General features: G+C 41.8%; 1 protein-coding gene across 3 annotated transcripts in view; it reads left to right on the top strand.

Moving 5' to 3' along the window:
• Window positions 1–14190: 14190 nt before the first annotated feature.
• Window positions 14191–25473, top strand: part of LOC106570074 (oxysterol-binding protein-related protein 10) — a 103508-nt gene continuing 92225 nt past the window's right edge. For 2 of the 3 annotated variants that reach the window (XM_014142034.2, XM_014142032.2), the window contains exon 1: window positions 14192–14712. In XM_014142034.2, coding sequence (XP_013997509.2) covers window positions 14447–14712 — 266 coding nt within the window. In that variant the 5' untranslated portion in view covers window positions 14192–14446. Of the gene's footprint in view, window positions 14713–25473 lie in introns of all 3 variants that reach the window. The other variant, XM_014142035.2, reaches the window with a different exon arrangement.

Genomic DNA, 25473 nt, shown 5'->3' with positions numbered 1-25473 from the left:
TCCCTCACTGTATGTATATACTGTACTCTATACCATCTACTGCATCTTGCCTATGCCGTTCGGCCATCACTCATTTATATATTTTTATGTACATATTCGTATTCATTCCTTTACACTTGTGTGTATAAGGTAGTTGTTGTGAAATTGTTAGGTTATATTACTTGTTAGATATTACTGCATGGTCGGAACTAGAAGCACAAACATTTCGCTACACTTGCATTAACACCTGCTAACCATGTGTATGTGACAAATACATTTGATTTGATGCCTCAAGCACTGAGATGCAGTGCCTTTGACCTCTCTGCCACTTGGGAGCCCAAACATGAACCTTACAATACTATGAATCCGTTCCAAGTACCATCAGAATAACACTGGGCCACTGTTTTTCTCAGCTGTGTCAAGTAGTTTACTTTTGTATGGATTTTTGCACAGTGCCTATTTAATGAATAATTACAAGGTCACAAATTGTTATAGACTCAAGTTGAAACAACCCTTATCCATCCATTCCCATTATTCAACTGATCCTACCTCTGACCAGTAGATGTCTCTAATGTTCTTCAAGCAACAGCATATCTACAGAAATCAAGCAGTTAATGAGTTTTGAATGCAGGCAGACATCTTCCTCAAATGTATGCAAGTAAGCATGTAAACCTAGAATATGTGATGCACTTCAGAAGTGACTGCTTGGATAAACTGAAAAACATGCAGAAAATATTTCTGGAACCATTATTAAATGGACTGTTGTTATTATCAGTCATGTATCATAAAAAATATGACCTCAAATAAATGTGATTATAAACTACTGGTGGTTTAATTACTTCAGGTATTCTACCTCAAATATTTCCCTATTTTACCTGTAATATCTATTATCTCACCATTATGTTATTTGTGACTAGTCACGTCAAAGCTCTCCTCTCATTAGGCCATTCGGCTACCGGTCATTCTCCATCATCATGTCTCACTGGGGCCTCTTGACAGAGACAAGTCTTACCAGCCAGTCATTAGCAAGTCATCATCGCCACCCTCAGAAAATAATACATTTTAAATCAAGGGGCCAATTAAATGTCATCTTCACATTTGAAGGTGCATGCTTGTGGAGAGTGTATGGCTGAGTACCAAATGGCACCTTATTCCCTATATATGGGCCCTGTTCAAATGTAGTGGACTATACACTGAGTGTACAAAACATTAGGAACACCTGCTCTTTCCATGACCAGTGGAATCCAGGTGAATGGTATGATCCCTTGTTGATCTCACCTGATAAATCCACTTCAAGTCATTGTAGATGAAGGGGGAGGAGATAGGTTCTAGAAGGATTTTTAAGCCTCGAGAACAATTGAGACATGGATTGTGTGCCATTCAGAGGGGGAATGGGCAAGACAAAATATTGAAGTGCCTTTGAACAGGATATGGTAGTAGGTGCCAGGTGCACCGGTTTGAGCGTGTCAAGAACTGCAACACTTTTCCGTGTGACTCAAGAATGGTCCACCACCCAAAGGACATCCAGACAACTTGACACAACTGTGGGAAGCATTGGAGTCAACATGGGCCAGCATCCCTGTAGAACACTTTCGACAACTTGTAGAGTCCATGTTCTGAAGGCAAATGGGAGTTTAACTCAATATTAGGAAGGTGTTCCTAATGTTTTGTCCACTCAGTGTATAGGTTATAGGGTGCCATTTTGGACACAGATTATGACTCACTGAGGTGTCGAGAGAACGCTCTAATTGGGAACCTGTTCTTGTTCTTTGGGAGATAAGAGTCCACAGAGAACAAACTAACACTCACAACTGAGGACCTGTCATTGAGCTTCCTATCGATATCCATTAGCTGAAAAGGCAGCCATGTTTTCCGTTTACAATCCTAACTTTACAGGACGGGCTAACTGGACTGACTTCAAGGTGAAGGGACTAAGATCATTCGTAAACTGCAACTTTGATCTTAACTTTTGCCTCGGTATATGGGGCCATTTTAAATTACTTATTAAATGAGGCAATCTTTTATTTTTGTATTTTTTTGGGGGTGGGGGGGAGGCAGATCAGCTTTAATATTACAGATAGATTGTAGCTTCCTTCAAATCAAATTTTATTGGTCACACGGTTAGCAGATGTTAATGCGAGTGTAGCGAAATGTTTGTGCTTCTAGTTCTGACAGTACAGTAATATCTGACAAGTAATCTAACAACTCCACAACAACTACTTAATACACACAAATATAAAGGGATGGAATAATAAGGGATGGAATGCAGTCAGGAACCAATACACACAGTCAGTTAGGAAAGCAAAGGCTAGCTTTTTCAAACAGAAATTTGCATCCTGCAGCACTAATTCCAAAAAGTTTGGGACACTGTAAAGTCCATGGAGAATAAGAGTACCTCCTCCCAGCTGCCCACTGCACTGAGACTAGGAAACACTGTCACCGCTGATAAATCCACGATAATCGAGAATTTCAAAAAGCATTTCTCTACGGCTGGCCATGCTTTCCACCTGGCTACCCCAACAGCTCTGCACCCCCCGCAGCAACTGGCCCATGACCCCTCCCCCCAAAGTGAACAAACAGATCACTGACCATTTCGAATCCCACCGTACCTTCTCCGCTATGCAATCTGGTTTCCGAGCTGGTCACGGGTGCACCTCAGCCACGCTCAAGGTCCTAAACGATATCATAACCACCATCGATAAAAGACAGTACTGTGCAGCCGTATTCATCGACCTGGCCAAGGCTGTCGACTCCGTCAATCACCGTATACTTATCGGCAGACTCAACAGCCTTGGTTTCTCTAATGACTGCCTCCCCTGGTTCACTAACTACTTCTCAGATAGAGTTCAGTGTGTCAAATCGGAGGGCCTGTTGTCCGGACCTCTGGCAGTCTATGGGGGTGCCACAGGGTTCAATTCTCAGGCCGACTCTTTTCTCTGTATATATCAATGATGTCGCTCTTGCTGCAGGTGATTCTTTGATCCACCTCTACGCAGACGGCACCATTCTATATTCATCTGGCCCTTCTTTGGACACTGTGTTAACAAACCTCCAAACGAGCTTCAACGCCATACAACACTCCTTCAACTCCAACTGCTCTTAAATGCTAGTAAAACTAAATGCATGATCTTCAACCAATCGCTGCCCGCACCCGCCCGCCCGACTAGCATCACAACTCTGGACGCTTCTGACTTAGAATATGTGGACAACTACAAATACCTAGGTGTCTGGTTAGACTAAACTCTCCTTCCAGACTCACATTGAGCATCTCCAATCCAAATTTAAATCTAGAATCGGCTTCCTATTTCGCAACAAAGCCTCCTTCACTCATGCTGCCAAACATACCCTCGTAAAACTGACTATCCTACCGATCCTTGACTTCGGCGATGTCATTTACAAAATAGCCTCCAACACTCTACTCAGCAAATTGGATGCAGTCTATCACGGTGCCATCCGTTTTGTCACCAAAGCCCCATATACTACCCACCACTGCGACCTATATGCTCTCGTTGGCTGGTCCTGGCTACATATTCGTCGCCAAACCCACTGGCTCCAGGTCGTCTATAAGTCTTTGCTAGGTAAAGCTCCGTCTTATCTCAGCTCACTGGTCACCATAGCAACACCCACCTGTAGCACACGCTCCAGCAGGTATATTTCACTGGTCATCCCCAAAGCCAACACCTCTTTGGCTGCCTTTCCTTCCAGTTCTCTGCTGCCAATGACTGGAATGAATTGCAAAAAATCACTGAAGTTGGAGACTTATATCTCCCTCACTAACTTTAAGCGTCAGCTGTCAGAGCAGCTTACCGATCGCTGCAACTGTACACAGCCCATCTGTAAATAGCCCATCCAACCAACTACCTACCTCATCCCCATATTTGTTTTTGTTTTTCTGCTCTTTTGCGCACCAGTATTTCTACTTGCACATCCTCATCTGCACATATATCACTCCAGTGTAAATTGCTAAATTGTAATTACTTCGCCACTATTGGCCTATTTATTGCCTTACCTCCTTACTTAATTTGTACACACTTTTTACTGATTTTTCTATTGTGTTATTGACTGTATGTTGGTTTATCCCATGTGTAACTCTGTGTTGTTATTTGTCTCACTGCTTTGCTTTATCTTGGCCAGGTCACAGTTGTAAATGAGAACTTGTTCTCAACTAGCCTGCATGGTTAAATAAAGGTGAAACAAATAAATAAATAAAACAGAATATGTACATATAAATATATGGATGAGTGATGACCGAGCGGCATAGGCAAGATGCAATAGATGGTATAAAATACAGTATATACATATGAGATGAGTAATGTAAGATATGTAAACATTATTAAAGTGGCATTATTTAAAGTGACTAGTCAATGTAATTGTCTGTTAATTTCCAATCTAAATGGGGCGATCTTAAAAGATGAGATAATTTGATAAGGTGAAAAAGAGGCAGACTTAAGATGAGTAGAGATTCAGTGAAAATGCTCTCTACATTTTTTTTTACATGTATCCTAATTTTCTCCAAATGTGAGTTATCTCTGCCAAACAGACCATACAAAGACAGAGCGGGTCTCTCGAGTGACACAGCGGTCTAAGGCACTGCATCGCAGTTACTATAGACCCGGGTTTGATCCCAGGCTGTCGCAGCCGACCGTGACCGGTAGACCCCTTGGCAGGGTCGTGTTTCGGAGGACTCCGTACGGGAGTTGCAGCGATGGGACAAGACTGTAACTACAAATTGGATATCCCAAAAAAGGGGTGAAAAGTAAAACATTTTTTAACAAAAATGGGAGGTTTTATTGTGCTGACGTTGCTTCCAGGGGCAGTTTGGAACTTGGTAGTGAGTGTGGCAACCGAGGACAAACTATTTTTATGTGCTACGCGTTTCAGCACTCAGCGGTCCTGTTCTGTAAACTTGTGTGGTCTACCACTTTGCGGCTGAGTTGTTGTTGCTCCTAGTGTTTTCCACCTCACCATAATAGTACTTACAGTTGACTAGGGCAGCTCTAGCAGGGACAAAATTTGACGAAATGACTTGTTGGAAAGGTGGCATCCTATGCCGGTGCCATGTTGAAAGTCACTGAGCTCTTCAGTAAGGCCATTCTACTGCCAATGTTTGTCTATGGAGATTACATGGATGTGTGCTCTATTTTATATACCTGTCAGCAACGGGTGTGGGTGAAATAGCCGAATCCACTAATTTGAATGGGTGTCCACATACTTTTGTATATATCGTGTATAACTGACATATTTGGGCCATCATTTTGTGTTTTCCTCATTGTAACGCACATTTTAAGACATAATTGGTCTCATTACACAAAGTATTTCTTCAGTTACGGTCCTGCAAAATCGATGTAGTTCCTCCCCATTGAATTGAATGGCGGCCATCTTGAAATAGGCTGCTGGGACTGATTATAGACTAAATCTATGTGGACTCTATATAGCTAAAGAAAATCTGTGTGAAATTTGGTGTAGTTATTATCTAGGGCAGGATTTCCCAAAGTTGGTCCTGTGCTCCCCCCGGGTGCACGTTTTGGTTTTTGCCCTAGCACTACACAGCTGATTCAAATAATCAAAGCTTGATGAGTTGGTTATTTGAATCAGCTGTGTAATGCTATGGCAAAAACCAAAACGTGCACCCAGGGGGGGCCAGGACCGACTTTGGGAAACCGTGATCTAGAGTACCATGTGATAATAGAGTACATCACAATACTTCCCATTCTGTCTTGATATACCCCAAAAAGCTTACATGTATAATCTTTGACCTCCCAGGATGGTGGTCCCGTGTGGCTCAGTTGGTAGAGCATGGTGTTTGCAAGGCCAGGGTTGTGGGTTCGATTCCCACGGGGGACCAGTACGGAGAAAAACATTTATGAAATATATGCATTCACTACTGTAAGTCGCTCTGGATAAGAGTGTCTGCTAAATGACTAAAATGTAGGATGGGCCCTTGGAGATAGTGTTACCATTCCTATACCTTCATTTGTTTATACCTTATTAAATGTCCTTAGTTTTCAAAGATTGTCCCCTGGTAATAAAATGTCATACCCTCATTCCTGTTGGCCCAACTAACCACATATTGGTCATAACATTAATGCCAGGGATAACCACATTTAGCCAGCTACCTCCGACAAGTGATTATCATACCAAAATATAACCCACAGACATGGACCTTCATGAAAATCTTAATAGACGTTGCCACCCCAAAGTGGACAAATATGTGAAATTTAGCCATGGACTATATGGGCCATTCTAGAGTAGCATCTACTGTCTGAATGTTCCATTTCAGTGACTGCCAGTTCTCAAAGTTCGTTGGCAAGGTCTGTGCTCATAAAGGAGTTACATGGTGCCTGACACCGGCAGCAACTGAAACAACCTCAAGGTCTCTGTTGGTTTGCAAACCTGCAGTGATAACCGAAGTGCCATGTAAGTACTCTTCATTGTATAGTCATTTCTTACAAGCATCAATGTATGTTCTGTATACAACAGCCAAATAGAAAAGGAACAAGGATAACATAAGGCTCATTAAGAGTTACGTACATATCCAGGAAAGTGGCTGAAATTTAACAGAATCCCAGTCAAATGTGATCACATTTCAGACACCTTGTCTGATGCTATCCCTGTCCTTGTCTGGCTGCTTGAGAAATCTCTCTCTCTCTCTATTCAATTCATTGGCATCGGAAACATGTGTTTACATTGCCAAAGCAAGTGAAATAGATAATAAACTAAAGTGAAATTAACAATAAAAATGAACAGTAAACATTACACTGAAAAATTCCAAATGGAATAGAGTAATTTCAAATGTCATATTATGTCTATTTACAGTGTTGTAACGATGTGCAAATAGTTCAAGTACAAAAGGGAAAATAAATAAACATAAATATGGGTTGTATTTACAATGGTGCTTGTTCTTCACTGGTTGCCCTTTTCTTGTGGCAACAGGTCACACATCTTGCTGCTGACTGCACACTGTGCCATTTCACAAATAGATAGGTGTGTTTATCAAATATTGGATTTGTTTTCGAGTTCTTTGTGGGTCTGTGTAATCTGAGGGAAGTATTTATCTCTAATATGGTCATACATTTGGCAGGAATTTAGGAAGTGCAGCTCAGTTTCCACCTCCTTTTGTGGGCAGTGTACACATAGCCTGTCTTCTCTTGAGAGCCAGGTCTGCCTACGGTGGCTTTTTCAATAGCAATGCTATGTTCACTGAGTCTGTACATAGTCAAAGCTTTCCTTAAGTTTAGGTCAGTCACAGTGGTCAGGTATTCTACCACTGTGTACTCTGTTTAGGGCCAAGTAGCATTCTAGTTTGCTCTGAGTTCTTTTGTTAATTCTTTACAATGTGTCAAGGAATTCTCTTTTTGTTTTCTCATGATTTGGTTGGGTCTAATTGTGTTGCTGTCCTGAGGCTCTGTTTGTGTTTCTGAACAGAGCCCCAGGACCAGCTTGCTTAGGGGACTCTTCTCCAGGTTCATCTCTCTCTTTCTCTCTCTTTTACGTCTACTCCCGCTATCCAGCTCCGACGCTCGACGTCACCGGTCTACTAACCAACGGTCCTGGCAACCCATCTTTACTCACACCTGGCAACCATCATTACGCACACCTGCGCCCTATCATCAGTCACACCAGGACTTCATTACTACCTTCATTACTTACCATTTATCTCGCGCTCTGTTTTGTCAGTAATCAGGTAGTATTGTTTGTGTTTCCATGTCAGACTCGTCTCTTGTTTTGTATCGTTCATTATCATTAAACTCACTAACTGAGTCTACGTTTCAATCTCTCATATTTTTGGGGGAGTAGAACATGAAATCCAGACAACAGTTAGCGTAATATTGTGATTTAATCTTTATGTAGTGATAATCACTTTCATTTTTATGTAGCAAATGGATGGTAAGTGTCATTTTGTTAATCTCTGTGTCATGCAGCTCACTGAAAGACATGACATCTGGTCATGTGAGGCCTGCCAAAGATTGTGGATGTTTGCTCTAGACATGCATTATTCACAAAGCCCACCACACTCCACAGTAAGTACTCAGTGGACTAGAGGGGGCTACTGACCCTGCATACTGACAAGGTGTGTGTATGTGCGTGTGCATTTGTGTATGCATGCCTATACGGGTGAAGGGTGGAACCATGAATATACATTACGACTGCTAGCAGGGGAATGAAGGGTTTTATGAATGCAGGGGATGAACAGGAAGACTGAGCAATTCATGTACCCAGTCCTCTTGTGTCAAGAACCCATGGTCAAATCAAAGGTATGAAGGCCAGCATGCCACTGCATCTTCCACAGGGAGACTAGAACTACGTTCCAAATGGAACCCTGTTCTCTATATAGTGCACTACTTTTGACCAGGGCCATGGGGCTCTGAATATCTATGAGATCTATGAGATCATACTACTACCCCCCCCCCCACCCCCCACACCATGGGGTGTGTTCATGCCTAAATCTTCCAAAATCAAGATGACAGGACTTGATTAGATGGAGTCTGTGGGCTGGTTGAAGGCCAGCATCCTGGAGTCTCCTCTTCACTGATGACGTTGAGACTGGTGCTTTGAGGGTACTATTTAATGAAGCTGCCAGTTGAGGACTAGTGAGGCATCTGTTTCTCAAACTAGACACTAATGTACTTTTCCTCTTGCTCAGTTGTGCACCGGGGCCTCCCACTCTTTCTATTCTGGTTAGAGACAGTTTGTGCTGTTCTGTGAAGGGAGTAGTACACAGCGCTGTACGAGATCTTCAGTTTCTTGGCAATTTCTTGCATGGAATAGCCTTCATTTCTCAGAACAAGAATAGACTGAGTTTCAGAAGAACGTTCTTTGTTTCTGGCCATTTTGAACCTGTAATCGAACCCGCTGATGCTCCAGATACTCAACTAGTCTAAAGAAGGCCAGTTTTATTGCTTCTTTAATTAGCACAACAGTTTTCAGCTGTGCTAACATAATTGCAAAAGGGTTTTCCAATGATCAATTAGCCTTTTAAAATGATAAACTTGGATTAGCTAACACAACATGCCATTGGAACACAGGAGTGATGGTTGCTGATAATGGGCCTCTGTACGCCTATGTAGATATTCCATAAAAAATCAGCTGTTTCCAGCTACAATAGTCATTTACAACATTAACAATGTCTACACTGTATTTCTGATCAATTTTATGCTATTTTAATGGACAAAAAATGTGCTTTTCTTTCAAAAACAAGGACATTTCTCAGTGACCCTAAACTATTGAACGGTAGAGTATTTGACCAATAGTTCTCATCAATTTCTTCCTTGAGATCTGTTTACCCTTTTTTCCTTATAGGTTCTGAGCTATCAGGTAGAGATTAAATCAACCCTTGATATAACTTTGCTATCAACTTCTTTGGCATTGCATCTTCATTCAGTGCTTTTTAAAAGCTTTAGGTTCATCCAGATTCTGTTGAAGTGATTGAATAAGATTTCTTAGTTGTAAGAACTTAACCCAATTTCTTCTTGGAATGTATTGAATGACAGTACAGAGTCTTTATAGTACATAATGTTCAAAATTCACAATGTCACTTAAGAACCAGGACTTAGGTATTGTCATTAAATGCTGGAGGTAATGTGGGGTTGTTCCACATAAGGGTGCCTGGTGTTATCGGTTTCTTCCATTTCATGAATTGAAGTACATTTTTCCAAGCACAAATTGAATAGAAAATCATTTGATTGTAATTTTTTTTCCCTTACAGCCTTGGACCCAAAGTAGTGAATATATTTGAAATCATAGGGTATCACATTTATGTATTCAATACTACTCCAAGCATAAGGATAGCCTGCTGTCTATTGTTTAAGTGAACGAGGTTGTGTGGCCCAGAAATACATTTCCATATGAGGTAGTCTGACACCTCCAGCTTTATAAGGTAAGTGTAAAACATTCAATTTGACTCGAGGTCCTTCCATTCCAAATAAAGTGGGAGAGTACATCTATAAGAGCTTTGCACACCTGGATTGTACAATATTTGCACATAATTCTTTAAAATATTATTCAAGCCCTGTCATGTTGGTTGTTGATAATTGCTAGACAGCCATTTTGAAGTCTTGCCATTGATTTTCATGCCGATGTAAGTCAAAACTGTAACTAGGCAACTCAGGAACATTCAATGTCGTCTTGGTAAGCAACTCAAGTGTATATTTGGCCTTATGTTGAAAGGTGCATTTGTCTCCCAGTGTCTGTTGGAAGCAGTCTGAACCAGGTTTTCCTCTAGGATTTTGCCTATGCTTAGCTCTATTCCGTGTCTTTTTATCCTAAATAACTCCCTTGTCTTTACTGATGACAAGCATATCCATAACATGATGCATTATTGGTCAACAAGCTACGACTGTTTGAAATTCACTGCTTGACTGAGGGAGCTTACAGATCTGAGGGACCTTACTGTGTGGAGTACAGAGATGAGGTAACCATTCAAAAATCTTGTTAAACACTATTTCACACAGAGTGAGTCCATGCAACTTATGTGACTTGTTAAGCACATTTTTACTTCTGAACTTATTTAGGCTTGCCATAAAGGGGTTGAATATTTATTGACTCAAGACATTGCAGCTTTCATTTGTAATTTATTTGAAAAATAATTCTGACATTTCACTTTGACATTATGGGGTATTGTGTGTGTCAATTTAATCTATTTTAAATGCAGGCTGTAACACAACAAAATGTGAAATGGGTCAAGGGGTGTGAATACTTTCTGAAGGCACTGTATGCTTTAAGAGCTTCTCAGACAACAGTTGGGCAAACTTCATCATAGACATGTTTTTGGAAATAAATGTAGGTCTGTGTGTTGAGATATGCATCACCATGTATTTGTTATCGGCGTAGGACGTTTGCGTTTAAATGTGAAGGACAAATGGGCTATGGTCTGAATGATGGCGCTGTCAAAACTGGTCATAACCTGTCAGATTGAGTGGGGGAAAGGCGCCTCCTTGTGGCAGCAGCTTCAAATGAGCCATTTTCGTGCTGAGTTTTTCCTTTTGAAAGAGTCTACTTCCCGCCCCTTAACCACTAAACCAATCACATATCATTAACGCAAACATCGTAACCTATCAAAGGAGGTGTTATGAAAACATTGGTGATTGTATCACAGAGCTATTGACGTGGCAACCATCAGAAACATGTTTCCGATTTTTAAATTGATCGGCTGGAAAGGGTTAAAGAAAAGTTATCAATAAAAAAAAAAAAGTCAAGCCTTAGAGGGTATGACATCTTGTTCTATTTCTCTGCTATTCAAATCTGGAATCAAGACCGAATTATATTATTACTGATCAAGAGATACAGCTGTTTTAGTAACTGAAACACCTAATTTAGCTAACTTTCCACTGTTGAATTGACTGCCCTGCTTGAGCTACGCACTTCAGCACTCGGCGGTCACGTTCTGTGAGCTTCTGTGGCCCATCACTTCGTGGCTGAGCCGTTGTTTCTCCTAGACGTTTCCACTTCACAATAACAGCACGGATAGTAGCCCAGGGCAGCTCTAGCAGGGCAGAAATTTGACAAACTGACTTGTTAGAAAGGTGGCATCCTATGATGGTGCACGTTGAAAGTCACTGAGCTCTTCAGTACCGGCCATTCTACTGCCAATGTTTGTCAATGGATATTGCATGACTGTTTGCTCGATTTTATACAACTGTCAGCAATGGGTGTGGCTGAAATAGCCGAATCCACTAATTTGAAGGGGTGCCCACATACTTTTGGCCATGTAGTGTATATCTGTATAGCAGACGTAGTAGCCGTCTGACATAAAGAAATGCATGTCGGTGTTGTAGCATGCCACCGGCGTGCGTGCGTGTGTGTGTGTGTGTGTGTGTGTGTATCTATATCTCTGGGGTTAGGCCTAAGCTTCTCTTCCTTTATATAGGCCATATATACACAGTGTCTTCGGATAATATTCAGACCCCTTAAATTTTTACACATTTTGTTAGGTTACAGCCTTATTTTAAAATGTATTAAATTGCTGTTTTTCCCTCATCAACCTACACACAATACCCCAAAATGACCAAAAAAATAGTTTTTTTAGTAATTGTTGCTAATTTATTAAAAATAAAAAACAGAAATATCACCTAAGTATTCAGACCCATTACTTAGTACTTTGTTGAAGCACCTTTGGCAGCAATCACAGCCTCGAGTCTTCTTGGGTATGACGCTACAAGCTTGGCACACCTGTATTTGAGGAGTTTCATTCTTCTCTGCAGATCCTTTCAAGATATGTTCGATCAGGTTCAAGTCCGGGCTCTAGCTGGGCCACTCAAGGACATTCAGAAACATTTTCCGAAGCCACTCATGCATTGTCTTGGCTGTGTGCTTAGGGTCGTTGTCCTGTTGAAAGGTGAGCCTACGCCCCAGTCTAAGGTCCCGGGTGCTCTGAAACAGGTTTTCATCAAGGATCTCTCTGTACTTTGCTCCGTTCATCTTTCCCTCGATCCTGCCAAGTCTCCCAGTCCCTGCCACTGAAAAACATCCCGACAGCATGATGCTGCCACCACCATGCTTCACCGTAGGGATGGTGCCCGGTTTCCTCCAGACATGATGCTTGGCATTCAGGCCAAAAAGAGATCAATCTTGGTTTCATCAGACCATAAAATCTAGTTTCTTATGGTCTGAGAGTCTTTAGGTACCTTTTGGCAAACTCCAAGCGGGCTGTCATGCGCCTTTTACTGAGGAGTGTCTTCCGTCTGGTCACTCTACCATAAAGGCCTAATTGGTGGAGTGCTGCAGAGATGGTTGTCCTTCTGGAAGGTTCTCCCATTTCCACAGAGGAACTCTGGAGCTCTGTCAGAGTAACCATCAGGTTACTGCCCCTGACCAAGGCCCTTCTCCCCCGATTGCTCAGTTTGGCCGAGCAGCCAGCTCTAGGAAGAGTCTTGGTGCTTCCAAACTTTTTACATTTAAGAATGATGGAGGCCACTGTATTCTTGGTGACCTTCAATGCTGCACACATTTTTTTGGTATCCTTCCCCAGATCTGTGCTTGCGCACAATCCTGTCTTGGAGCTCTATGGACAATTCCTTCGACCTCCTGGTTTTGTTTTTGCTCTGACATGCACTATCAACTGTGGGACCTTATTTAGACAGGTTTGTGCCTTTCCAAATCATGTCCAATCAATTGAATTTACCACAGGTGGACTCCAGACAAGTTGTAGAAACATCTTAAGAATGATCAATGGAAGCAGGATGCACCAGAGCTCAATTTCGAGTCTCATAGCAAAGTTTTCTTTTTAGTTATGTAAATAAGATATTTCTGTTTTTATTTTTAATACATTTGAAAAAATGTCTAAACTATTTTTGCTTTGTCATTACGTGGCATTGTGTGTAGATTGATGAGGGGGGGAAATTATTCAATCCATTTTAGAATAAGGCTGTAACGTAACAAAATGTGGAAAAAGGGAAGGGGTCTGAATACTTTCCCGAATGTACTGTCAAAGTATGGTTGAGGGGAGGTTACTGTAGCTGGATATCATAAGGTGAATGCACTAATTTGTAAGTCGCTCTGGATAAGAGCGTCTGCTAAATGACTTAAATGTTAAATGTAAATGTACTGTAAAACAAACTTTCAAAATTCTTCCACTAGAGGCACCATCATATTTCTCTCCGAATGATAGCCCAAAACTTTTCTAATTCCTTATGAGTAAATATTACGGTATTCTAGTAGAAGAGTGTATAAAAGTGTTGTAGTCTTATTTGTGTTGAAATATGCGATCCAACTGCTCCACACTCCAAAGTAATAAGGTTGATATAGTAGTCTGTCAAAGTAATCAGACCAGACAGATATTTTCATATTTTTTTACTTTGACTATATTTCACCGCTTCAATTAAGTGCAACGTTTTAAACTTCTTACATTACCACAACAATATTTTCAAAGAGCTAAAGCAAGTCACACAATTTTTTTCTTCATGGAAAATTACTATTTAATTTGAACCCTATTGTCAGATACAGTATGTCTGAGAATGCCCCTCATTTACTGTGATTGAGATAGGCTACCCCTAAAATAAAATGTTCATTAGCCTATTTAGGCCTGCATCATATGGATGACTACCACGTGAATTAGTTGTATAGCTGATTGGAATTACTTGAAAATAATATTATTCAGCTATTTTGGGGATGATGATGGTGAGCTGTGTTCTTGGTTGTGATGTGTAATAAGATTGGACTGTTATATGAGGGGGTTGGCTGAGAGAGTCAGGAAAGGGGGTGTCTGCACTGTGATTCCCCAACTAAACGTTAGAGCGCCACGGCGATTCCGTCGCAGCAGCAAGGGAACTACAGCAGTGCTCTTCATGCGGGAAATTATGCCTGGTTTCTTGGGCAGAGAGGGACGCTCAAATCACCAGGGAAACATGAATATTACATATTTAACCTTTTGATTTAGGCCAGTAGACATACATTCTGTGTTTACCACAATGTTCTAGCAACAAAAAAAAATCTCCTTGCTGTGCTCGACTCCGTCTGTCCCGTCGTCAGTATGGAGAAGACGATCTGCAGTCCGCATTCTGGAACAAATAAAACGAACTCTGGTTCACTGCTGTCGGACAAGGGGAATTCGGCGAGAAAGATCGGACGAGCTGGTTCTCACAGCCCCGGCTCGGCTTCACTTGGGAGCGGGGCCGGTGGAGGAGTGAGTCGGGGAGGTTTATTGGGAAACAGTATGCATTTTCAGCAAGCATGTAAGCGTCAGTTAGAAGGAGTGTTGAGCAAATACACAAACTTAATTCAAGGATGGCAGAACAGGTAAGCAGCACTTTAAATCATGAGGTTCTTACCCACTGGTCAAAAACTGGTTGAATCAACGTTGTTTCCACGTCTTTTCAACCCCATAAATCTACGTGACATTGAATCGACGTGGAAAACTGATTGCATTTGCAAAAAGTAATCAATGTAAGGGCATTTTGTCATGGTTTCCATCAAACTTTTAACCTAAATCCAATGACACAGGTTTTTTTTGTTTGTTGGTTAAACGTTGAATTCACATTGGTTGACAACTCACTCGAATGTAAATCAAAACTAGACGTTGAACTGACGTCTGTGCCCAGTGGTGTAGTGTCATAAAGTGTAATGTTCCTTGGTGCATGCTGTTAGTTTTTCCTCCACCTTGCACTGCAAAGGTCAGTCGTGTGTGGAGTGATAACGTGTCACTGTTTCAAAGGCTACAAGGTTGCAGCCATAGACCAGAAAATTGAAACATTGTAATTTTGCCATATTGGATAGCAATAAAGTTGCTCATGCATGATTTAGCGTTTGTAGGCCTTCCCTGCCCCAGTATCTGTGTGTGTATAGTCAACATCTCAAACGCAAAAGATACTGGGGCAGGCCTTCTCTACAACCAGTGGCGATTTTTAGTTGGTAAATCTTGGTGGGGCAAACCCCCCCCCCCAACATTTTTTTAGGTGCATGCCAGCAAAGCCACTACACAACACTAAACAATACATTCATTGCACGATAACGGTGACAAACAGTGCCCACAAACTGTTAGGGCCTACATAAAGCTGTCCCAACACCTTACCACCTAGACCTGGCTATCTTACAGTATTCTCCCTGTACACCAAGTCAGAACCGTAGGATAAATAAAGGGGGCATTTAAGCAGACGATGAAAGCTCTTACAATATTTGATGTTTACATTTCTCTAAAATAGGCTAAATGTTCACCACCAAGTCAGAATGGTAGGTGGAATTATGAGGTTGAGGCTACTAACAGCTCACTACATAACATACACTTAGTATTACTTTCTGATCTACAGTATACTTGCATATTACATAATTTATGCTGCTGCATACCAGATATTTTTGGACTCTCCTTGCTGTGCTGTGCTCACTTGAACAGGAAGGTGGTGCAACGGTCCTTCATGGGCAAATTTTGTCATCAAACCTTTATCAAAGTCTGGCAGTCTCTGGATTTATGGTGCTTTTAAGACAACTGGGAACTAGAAAAAAAACAAGGTCGAATCATGATGATGTCAGTGAAAGAGACCCGGGTTCCCAACTTGCAATTTCGATTTGGATGACCGCTCAAAATGCATCTTCCCAGTCGGAGCTATTTTTTTAACGAGTTCCCAGTTTTTTTCTTGAACTCTCTGAAGTCAGTTTTCCCAGTTCCGAGTTTCCAGCTGTTTTGAGCGCGGCAGAAGTCATGCTGGATTCACAGCATAGCCAATGTTGAATGTTTATCCTTTTAAGTATGGAAAAGACACCCTTAAACCCAGTATTGGACCACACACCCACTCCACTGAATAGCAGGCTAGTGATTGCATGGCAATGCTTGCTGTTAGCCACTGATTCCTTCCAAACCACTCATTGTTGAATTTGCGATTTCCAACTTGTTGTGTAATGTTCATGGCCTGTTTATCTATAATTTCTCTTCATTTGACAAGGATTGAAAAGGATTTGCCCATAGATTGTCGACTTGATTCATGATGACTGCTAGCTTGTTATTTAAGATTTTGAAAGTATGATGTTGACATGATCAGTCCAATCAAAGCTACAGTAGATATAACGTGATTTGACATCATTTTATCGGTGGCCAATGACCTTGAGCCATCTTGGATAGGCACTTCCAATGTAACTCTATGGCAGCACCCATGGTGCTTGAGTTTTCAAGCTCTACCCTTACATTTTTCAGTGACGTAGTGTCCCCATGAGTGACCGAACACTGAGCCAATCACGGCGCAACTTGAGAACATTACCAACCTCTACGCTCCGTATTTTCCGCTGGCTGTCCCACCACCACAGAAAGCACTGAGCTAGGCTGAAACCCCTGCATTTTGGAGCTGCCTTACTCAAGAAAGCAAAAAAGAGACCATGTTTGTATGCGGCTTTATTAACTCAATGTATTTTTTATTTTATTTGACATTGTTTGCAAACTGATGTGACAAACATTAATTCCAAAATAACATGTGAAACAGGCACACAAAAAATGTATGTACACTACCGGTCAAAAGTTTTAGAACACCTACTCATTCAAGGGTTTCATTATTTTTATTATTTTCTACATTGTAGAATAATAGTGAAGACATCAAAACTATGAAATAACACATGGAATCATGTAGTAACCAAGAAACTCTTGGCATTCTCTCAACCAGCTTCATGAGGTAGTCACCCTCAATGCATTTCAATTAACAGGTGTGCCTTGTTAAAAGTACATTTTTAGAATTTCTTTCCTTAATGCGTTTGAGACAATCAGTTGTGTTGTGACAAGGTAGCCCTATTTGGTAAAAGACCAAGTCCATATTATTGCAAGAACCGCTCAAATAAGCAAAGAGAATCAACAGTCCATCATTACTTTCAGACATGAAGGTCAGTCAATACGGAAAATTTCAAGAACTTTCTTCAAGTGCAGTCGCAAAAACCATATAGCGCTATGATGAAACTGACTCTCATGAGGACCGCCACAGGAAAGGAAGAACCAGAGTTACCTCTGCTGCAGAGGAGAAGTTAATTGGAGTTACCAGCCTCAGAAATTGCAGCCCAAATAAATGCTTCACAGAGTTCAAGTAACAGACACATCTCAACATCAATTGTTCAGAGGAGACTGCGTGAATCAGGCCTTGGTGGTGAAATTGCTGCAAAGAAACCACTACTAAAGGACACAAATAATAAGAAGAGACTTGCTTGGGCCAAGAAACATGCAATGGACATTAGACCGGTGGAAATCTATCCTTTGGTCTGATGAGACCAAGTTTGATATTTTTGATTCCTTTGTGAGACGCAGAGTAAGTGAACGGATGATCTCCACACTTGTGGTTCCCGCCGTGAAGCATAGAGGAGGAGGTGTGATGGTGTGGTGGTGCTTTGCTGGTGACACTGCCAGTGATTTTATTTAGCTATGCTGGTTAAGTGTGACTTGAATTCTATCGCAGAATTCTGCAGTGATACGCCATCCCATCTGGTTTGGGCTTAGTGGGACTATCATTTGTTTTTCAACAGGACAATGACCCAAAATACACCTCCAGGCTGTGTAAGGACTGTTTGACCAAGAAGGAGAGTGATGGAGGGCTGCATCAGATGACCTGGCCTCCACAATCACCCAACCTAAACCCAATTGAGATGGTTTAGGATGAGTTGGATTGCAGAGTGAAGGAAAAGCTCAGCATATGTGCCCCGCATATGTGGGAACTCCTTCAAGACTCATGGAAAAGCATTCCAGGGGATTACCTCATGAAGCTGGTTGAGAGAATGCCAAGAGTGTGCAAAGCTGTCATCAAGGCAAAGGGTGGCTACTTTGAAAAATCTCAAATATAAAATACACTGCTCAAAAAAATAAAGGGAACACTTAAACAACACAATGTAACTCCAAGTCAATCACACTTCTGTGAAATCAAACTGTCCACTTAGGAAGCAATACTGATTGACAATACATTTCACATGGTGTTGTGCAAATGGAATAGACAACAGGTGGAAATTATAGGCAATTAGCAAGACACCCCCAATAAAGGAGTGGTTCTGCAGGTGGGGACCACAGACCACTTCTCAGTTCCTATGCTTCCTGGCTGATGTTTTGGTCACTTTTGAATGCTGGCGGTGCTTTCACTCTAGTGGTAGCATGAGACGGAGTCTACAACCCACACAAGTGGCTCAGGTAGTGCAGCTCATCCAGGATGGCACATCAATGCGAGCTGTGGCAAGAAGGTTTGCTGTGTCTGTCAGCGTAGTGTCCAGAGCATGGAGGCGCTACCAGGAGACAGGCCAGTACATCAGGAGACGTGGAGGAGGCCGTAGGAGGGCAACAACCCAGCAGCAGGTCCGCTAACTCCGCCTTTGTGCAAGGAGGAGCAGGAGAAGCACTGCCAGAGCCCTGCAAAATGACCTCCAGCAGGCCACAAATGTGCATGTGTCTGCTCAAACGGTTAGAAACAGACTCCATGAGGGTGGTATGAGGGCCCGACGTCCACAGGTGGGGGTTGTGCTTACATCCCAACACCGTGCAGGACGTTTGGCATTTGCCAGAGAACACCAAGATTGGCAAATTCGCCACTGGCGCCCTGTGCTCTTCACAGATGAAAGCAGGTTCACACTGAGCACATGTGACAGACTCTGGACACGCAGTGGAGAACGTTCTGCTGCCTGCAACATCCTCCAGCATGACTGGTTTGGCGGTGGGTCAGTCATGGTGTGGGGTGGCATTTCTTTGGGGGGGCCGCACAGCCCTCCATGTGCTCGCCAGAGGTAGCCTGACTGCCATTAGGTACCGAGATGAGATCCTCAGACCCCTTGTGAGACCATATGCTGGTGCGGTTGGCCCTGGGTTCCTCCTAATGCAAGACAATGCTAGACCTCATGTGGCTGGAGTGTCAGTAGTTCCTGCAAGAGGAAGGCATTGATGCTATGGACTGGCCCGCCTGTTCCCCAGACCTGAATCCAATTGAGCACATCTGGGACATCATGTCACGCTCCATCCACCAACGCCACGTTGCACCACAAACTGTCCAGGAGTTGGCGGATGCTTTAGTCCAGGTCTGGGAGGAGATCCCTCAGGAGACCATCCGCCACCTCATCAGGAGCATGCCCAGGCGTTGTAGGGAGGTCATACAGGCACGTGGAGGCCACACACACTACTGAGCCTCATTTTGACTTGTTTTAAGGACATTACATCAAAGTTGGATCAGCCTGTAGTGTGGTTTTCCACTTTAATTTTGAGTGTGACTCCAAATCCAGACCTCCATGGGTTGATAAATTGGGTTTCCATTGATTATTTTTGTGTGATTTTTGTTGTCAGCACATTCAACTATGTAAAGAAAAAAGTATGTAATAAGATTATTTCTTTCATTCAGATCTAGGATGTGTTGTTTAAGTGTTCCCTTTATTTTTTTTAGCAGTATATATTTTGCTTTGTTTAAGACTTTTTTTTTTAATGGTTACTACAAGCAATAAAACTGGCCATCTTTAGACTAGTTCAGTATCTGGAGCATCAGCATTTGTGGGTTCGATTTACAGGCTCAAATGTCCAGAAACAAAGAACTTTCATCTGAAACTCGTCAGTTTATTCTTGTTCTGAGAAATGAAGGCTATTCCATGAGAGAAATTGCCAAGAAACTGTCTCTAACCAGAATAGAAAGAGGAGTGGGAGACCCTGGTTCACAACTGAGCAACAGGACAAGTACATTAGTGTCTAGTTTGAGAAACAGAAGCCTTGCAAGTCCTCAACTGGCAGCTTCATTAAATAGTACCCGCAAAACACCAGTCTCAACGTCAACAGTGAAGAGGCGATTCTGGCCTTCTAGGCAGAGTTTCCAAGAAAAAGCTATATCTCAGACTGGCCAATAAAAAGAAACGATTAAGATGGGCAAAATAACACACACTGGACAGAGGAACTCTGCCTTGAAGGCCAGCATCCTGGAGTCACCTCTTCACTGTTGACGTTGAGACTGGTGTTTTGCGGGTACTATTTAATGAAGCTGCCAGTTGAGAACTTGTGAGGCGTCTGTTTCTGGACAAAGAAGTTATCATGACAGAGGAAAGGTTTATGGTCATAGTGCCTAATTGGCCACACTTCTAGACAAAAAGAAAACCAAAAGGGATTCTGTTTCATACATCAAATTCACAATAAAAAATTGCCAGTATGACAAACTAGTATTATTATTTTTTTTTCTGTGGGACTTTACACTCCCAACAGTTGTAAACGGGATCCTGGTATTATTCATGGTGAAATATCACTGTGCAGTGTGGCCCACTGTATCTATAGGGCTGCAGAGATGAGCTGAGGGACAGCAGTGTGCTAGAACACATATATGCTGTACTGTATGGTTGGCAAGAGGTCAGAGAGAGTGGGAAGCTGGTAGAGGAGAACAGAGCAGCAGGTGATTTGACATAGCGGCTGGCATCTTATTCCCTAGTCATAAGTAGTGCATTACATAGGGAAAAGGGTGTAATTTGGGGGGACATCCCCAGACACCCAGCTAGGATGGCTGCTCTTCCAGGCCTCCTGTCCCCAGCCCACCTCCAAATGCACCAGCCTGGCTGAGCTGCCCCTATACAGTGACGCGTGTGTACCAGACTCCCAGTCCTGGGCTCATACACTGGAACAGTGTAGTGTATGAGGACTGCCGGGTACTTGGGCTGGCACATGTGGTGTGTTTTAGAGTGAGGTGAGTGGTTATTGATTCATAGTGGTTATTGATTCAAAACCAAAGGTGTTTGAAGGGTATGTGACCTTTCTCACCACAACCTGAGTGAGATGCATATACGCACACATTCTCTACCGCTTTCAAACGGTTAGCTTGTACTACACATCAAGCAGTGTATAACTCCATGAGGAGTTGGGTTTCAAGATGATTCTTCCACAAGAACAAAATACTTCTTTATTTCTAAATGAGTTTTTAGGTGTATTGGAGGCAAATTGGTTATTTGGAGTTCGTGGTAACTGTCCCATATTGAATTTAAAGAGTGCTGGACGCTGGGTGTCTTGGCTTTCAAGTTTAAATTTGTTTTGGTTCATTGATCTGGGTTGTTGCCATGTCTGAGGGCACATGGAAATGTGCACATGAAAATAAGACGGGTAAGCTACAGTGAGCAGCAGCTGAAGATCATATGAAATCCCATTCCAAAACTCAAATTATCTGTATCATTTTGTTTTCTTCAGTCAAAGGAAAATAATGCTAGCCTATTGAACCTACCTGAATCATAGCAGTGGTGTGCCTACCTGGCTGCTACTTGTAAATAATGAGAGCAACGAAGTTGAAAGCTTTTCCTGATGTGTTGCGGTGAGTGCCACTTCAACTCTTTTCTGCTAGTATAGCCCTCTTATTCTTGACATTATTTGATGTGTCATAATGGACCGAGTAAAACATACTGTAACAGTACATGTAACACTGGCTATAGGCTTGAAAAGCCAGCAATGTATTTTCCCTTCACCACAGATCTCATGGCCTTAAATTGCAGTTTTAAAGATGGTTGGATCTAGTTTGTGTGATGTTTTGGGCAGAAAATTGAGCAAGCCGAAAATAGAACTTCCAAAGTATGCCGTTGCAAGAAAATGTCCTTTTGACATGTTTTCCACCAGCAAGCCTACCATGCCTCGGTTAAAAAATGGCATAGAATACACAAGAGGCAGTCTGTCATTGGGAGACTGTGTTGCTGTAATACTAGGTCTGTCAATCACATCCTTGTTTCTATTTGTGAAAGAGCATAAACATTGTAACATTGTACTTGGCTATGCTGTGTGCTTCACTGAGAGTGGGTCTTTGCCAAGTTAGTGCTGTGTGTCGGTGATCATGTTAATGTCGATTTGCTATAGAATTTTTGTAGGTGTATTGTACTGAATACTTAGTTTTCATGTGTTTGTCTCACACGTATGCACATATTTCAGTGAAACTAGCAGCCCTTGGGAACTCTGTCAGGGTTTCAACTTACTAATGTGAGGTAGAATACGTGAGGTGCAATTTTGAAATTTGGTTATGCAGTAGCAGTTTTTCTCTTATGTCAGTCAATTAGCCCATGTCAGCTAACATTTTTTAGATTGCTAAGTTAGTTTAGTGGCCAGCTAAACTTTTTATCATGGTCGAATTACCGACCGGTGGGCCCTCATTGATTTTGTTAGTCAAACTGCAAACATTTCTCTCCACCTTATGGGAAAATGTGTATATTTGCAGGACATTTGCTGTAAAACAGCAAATTTTCCTCTCCACTCCATTGCAAAGTGTGTAGAATTGCAGCACGCTTGCTTTAAAACGGCAACATTTTCTCTACACGCCATGGCAAAAAGTGTTGAATTGCACAAAATGTACAATTATTTTATATATATATATATATATTGTACTACCGTTGAAATGTTTGGGGTCACTTAGAAATGTCCTTATTTTGAAGGAAAAGCAAAAATAATTGTCCATTAAAAATAACATAAAATTGATCAGAAATACAGTGTAGACATTGTTAATGTTGTAAATGACTATTCATTCTTTAATAAGAACAACAGTTTTCAGCTGTGCTTATATAATTGAAAAAGGGTTTTCTAATGATCAATTAGACTTTTTAAAACGATAAACTTGGATTGCTAACACAATGTGCCATTGGAACACAGGAGTGATGGTTGCTGATAATGGGCCTTTGTATGCCTATGTAGATATTCCATACAAAATCTGCCGTTTACAGCTACAATAGTCATTTACAACATTAACAATGTCTACACTGTATTTCTGATCAATTTGTGTGTGGGTACGCAGACCTGCGGTCCCTCATAAGTTCAGATTTGTTTTGTGGCCCCCACCCCCAACAAAGTTGCCCATCCCTTAACTAGGTCCTCAAATTGTGCAAAACACTGTCACCTTGAGAGAGAGGCTGCATGTGCATTAGGATTAATGGGTTACTTCTCCATTATGGCTCCCCAGTCTCTTAGACCCCAATGATCAGACGAAAGCTTTCTGAGAAACTGGGCTGTTACACACACACAGAGAGAGACACTGAATTACCTCCCACATCACATGGGCCTCATTACTTGCAACTTCAATTGAAAAGATGGATGATTGTGGCATGCGGGGTGCCATCCAATAAAGTTGCAGTTATCAAATGCATACTGTGGGCTGGAAGCTAAGCTATTGAGTCTGTAGAACTTGGACTTAAGTATCTGCTTTGTAATGTGTGGTAAACCAACCTTTTTCAGGGTTACTGTTTTACCACAACTCAAAAAGTTTTCTTCTTTGAACTAGTTTAGCAAAACTCGAGGCTGGTTTCCAATGGGACGGCACAGACCTGAGGAGAAATCATTTAAAAACAACCCAGATGAACAAATGTTTTTTTGCATATGATGCTGCACTTTCACATTTAACTCAGTGCTTCACATTTTTTTTATTTGAAATATGTGGGGGAAATGGTCACAAGGACATTTCAGACACTTATTCTGTCATGTTTAACTACATTGGCAGCAAGGTTACCTGGCTGTAGTCACTATAATATTACTATACTTTGTAAAACCAATGTCCTGGTCACATTCAGGTCTTCATGATGTATCACACGTGTTGCAGAGAGGAGGATCTCTTTTCCTCTAAAATTGGTGTCTTCTCACAGGACACACTTCATAATAAGGTTTCTGTTCTTCTGAACACTCGTACACCATTCAGTAACTATGCTATGGCTGGGCTGGTTATGATCTGAGCGTAATATGGAGGATTTGGGTTATATAAGGAGGTTCTATTTAAGTCTCCCGTGTGTGCGATGAATCATATCTCTGCAAACGTACCAATTGGAACGGTGCGCTGTGCAGGATGCAGAGTTCCATTGATCAAAGCCTGGTCTGGGTGCTGTTTTTTTCTCAGCTGGAGTCCAACTGATGGACCCGACTGACAACTTTCACCATACAGAATTTAATTAGTTTTCCTTGTGGTTTCCACCGTGTTGTGTATGTTTTACACCAAGTTGTTACAGTAGGCCTATTGTGAATCCTAATAATTTGTATTGTGTCTTGGAGTGTTTATGGTGCTGGGTTTGGTATGCTACTTGTTTTACGCACTGTTTATTTAGGACAATTGCATGACTGAGGTCACCTGGATTTCACTCAATCATTTACCTGTCCGGACAATTATTTTTTTTGCCCGAGGTACGGGACAATTACAAGTGAACCTAAGTTGTTATTATTTTGAGACTGTGTTGCGACATTTTATTATTTGTGTGGTCATTTATTTTCATAATACAACCAACGCAAAAGAACAGTTGTTTTTGAAGTTATTTCTTTCAATGTTTAAGCGTTTATGCAAAGCATATTTTACAGAGGTGACTTTTACATAAGTCCTTTTGCATTGGTGTAGACTTGACTGATAAAGGAGACCAACTCAGAAACAAAAGGAGAAATCAACTTTTCTCTGGTAGGCATGACATACTTGCCACCCCTAACCAACCATAACCTCAAGTCAAAACCATTACAATTTGATGAGCTGTTCAGCGGTCTTATGGCTTGGGGGTAGAAGCTGTTCAGGAGCCTTTTGGTCCCAAACATGGCGCTCCGGTAATGCTTGCCGTGTGGCGGCAGAGCGAACAGTCTATGACTAGGGTGGCTGGAGTCTTTTGACAATTGTTAGGGCCTTCCTCTGACACCACCTGGTATAGAGGTCCTGGGTGGCAGGAAGCTCAGCCCCAGTGATGTACTGGGTCATACGCACTACCATCTGTAGTGCTTTGCGGTCAGATGCCAAGCAGTTGCCATACCAAACTGATGCAGCTATTCAAGATGCTCTCAATGGTGCAGCTGCAGAACTTTTTGAGGATCTGAGGGCCCATGCAAAACATTTTCAGCCTCCTGAGGGGGAAGAGGTGTTGTCTTGCCCTCTTCACGACTGTCTTGGTGTGTTTGGACTAGAGGTCGACCGATTATGATTTTTCAACGCCAATACCGATTATTGGAGGACCAAAAAAGCCCATACCGATTAATCAGCCGATTTTATTATTATGATTTTTTTTTTATATGGTGTGTGTGTGTGTGTGTATATATATATATATATATATATATATATATACTGCTCAAAAAAATAAAGGGAACACTTAAACAACACAATGTAACTCCAAGTCAATCAC

The sequence above is a fragment of the Salmo salar genome, chromosome ssa14 (assembly GCF_905237065.1).
Source record: "Salmo salar chromosome ssa14, Ssal_v3.1, whole genome shotgun sequence".
Taxonomy (NCBI): Eukaryota; Metazoa; Chordata; class Actinopteri; order Salmoniformes; family Salmonidae; genus Salmo; species Salmo salar.
This window is presented reverse-complemented; position numbering and strand designations above follow the sequence as displayed.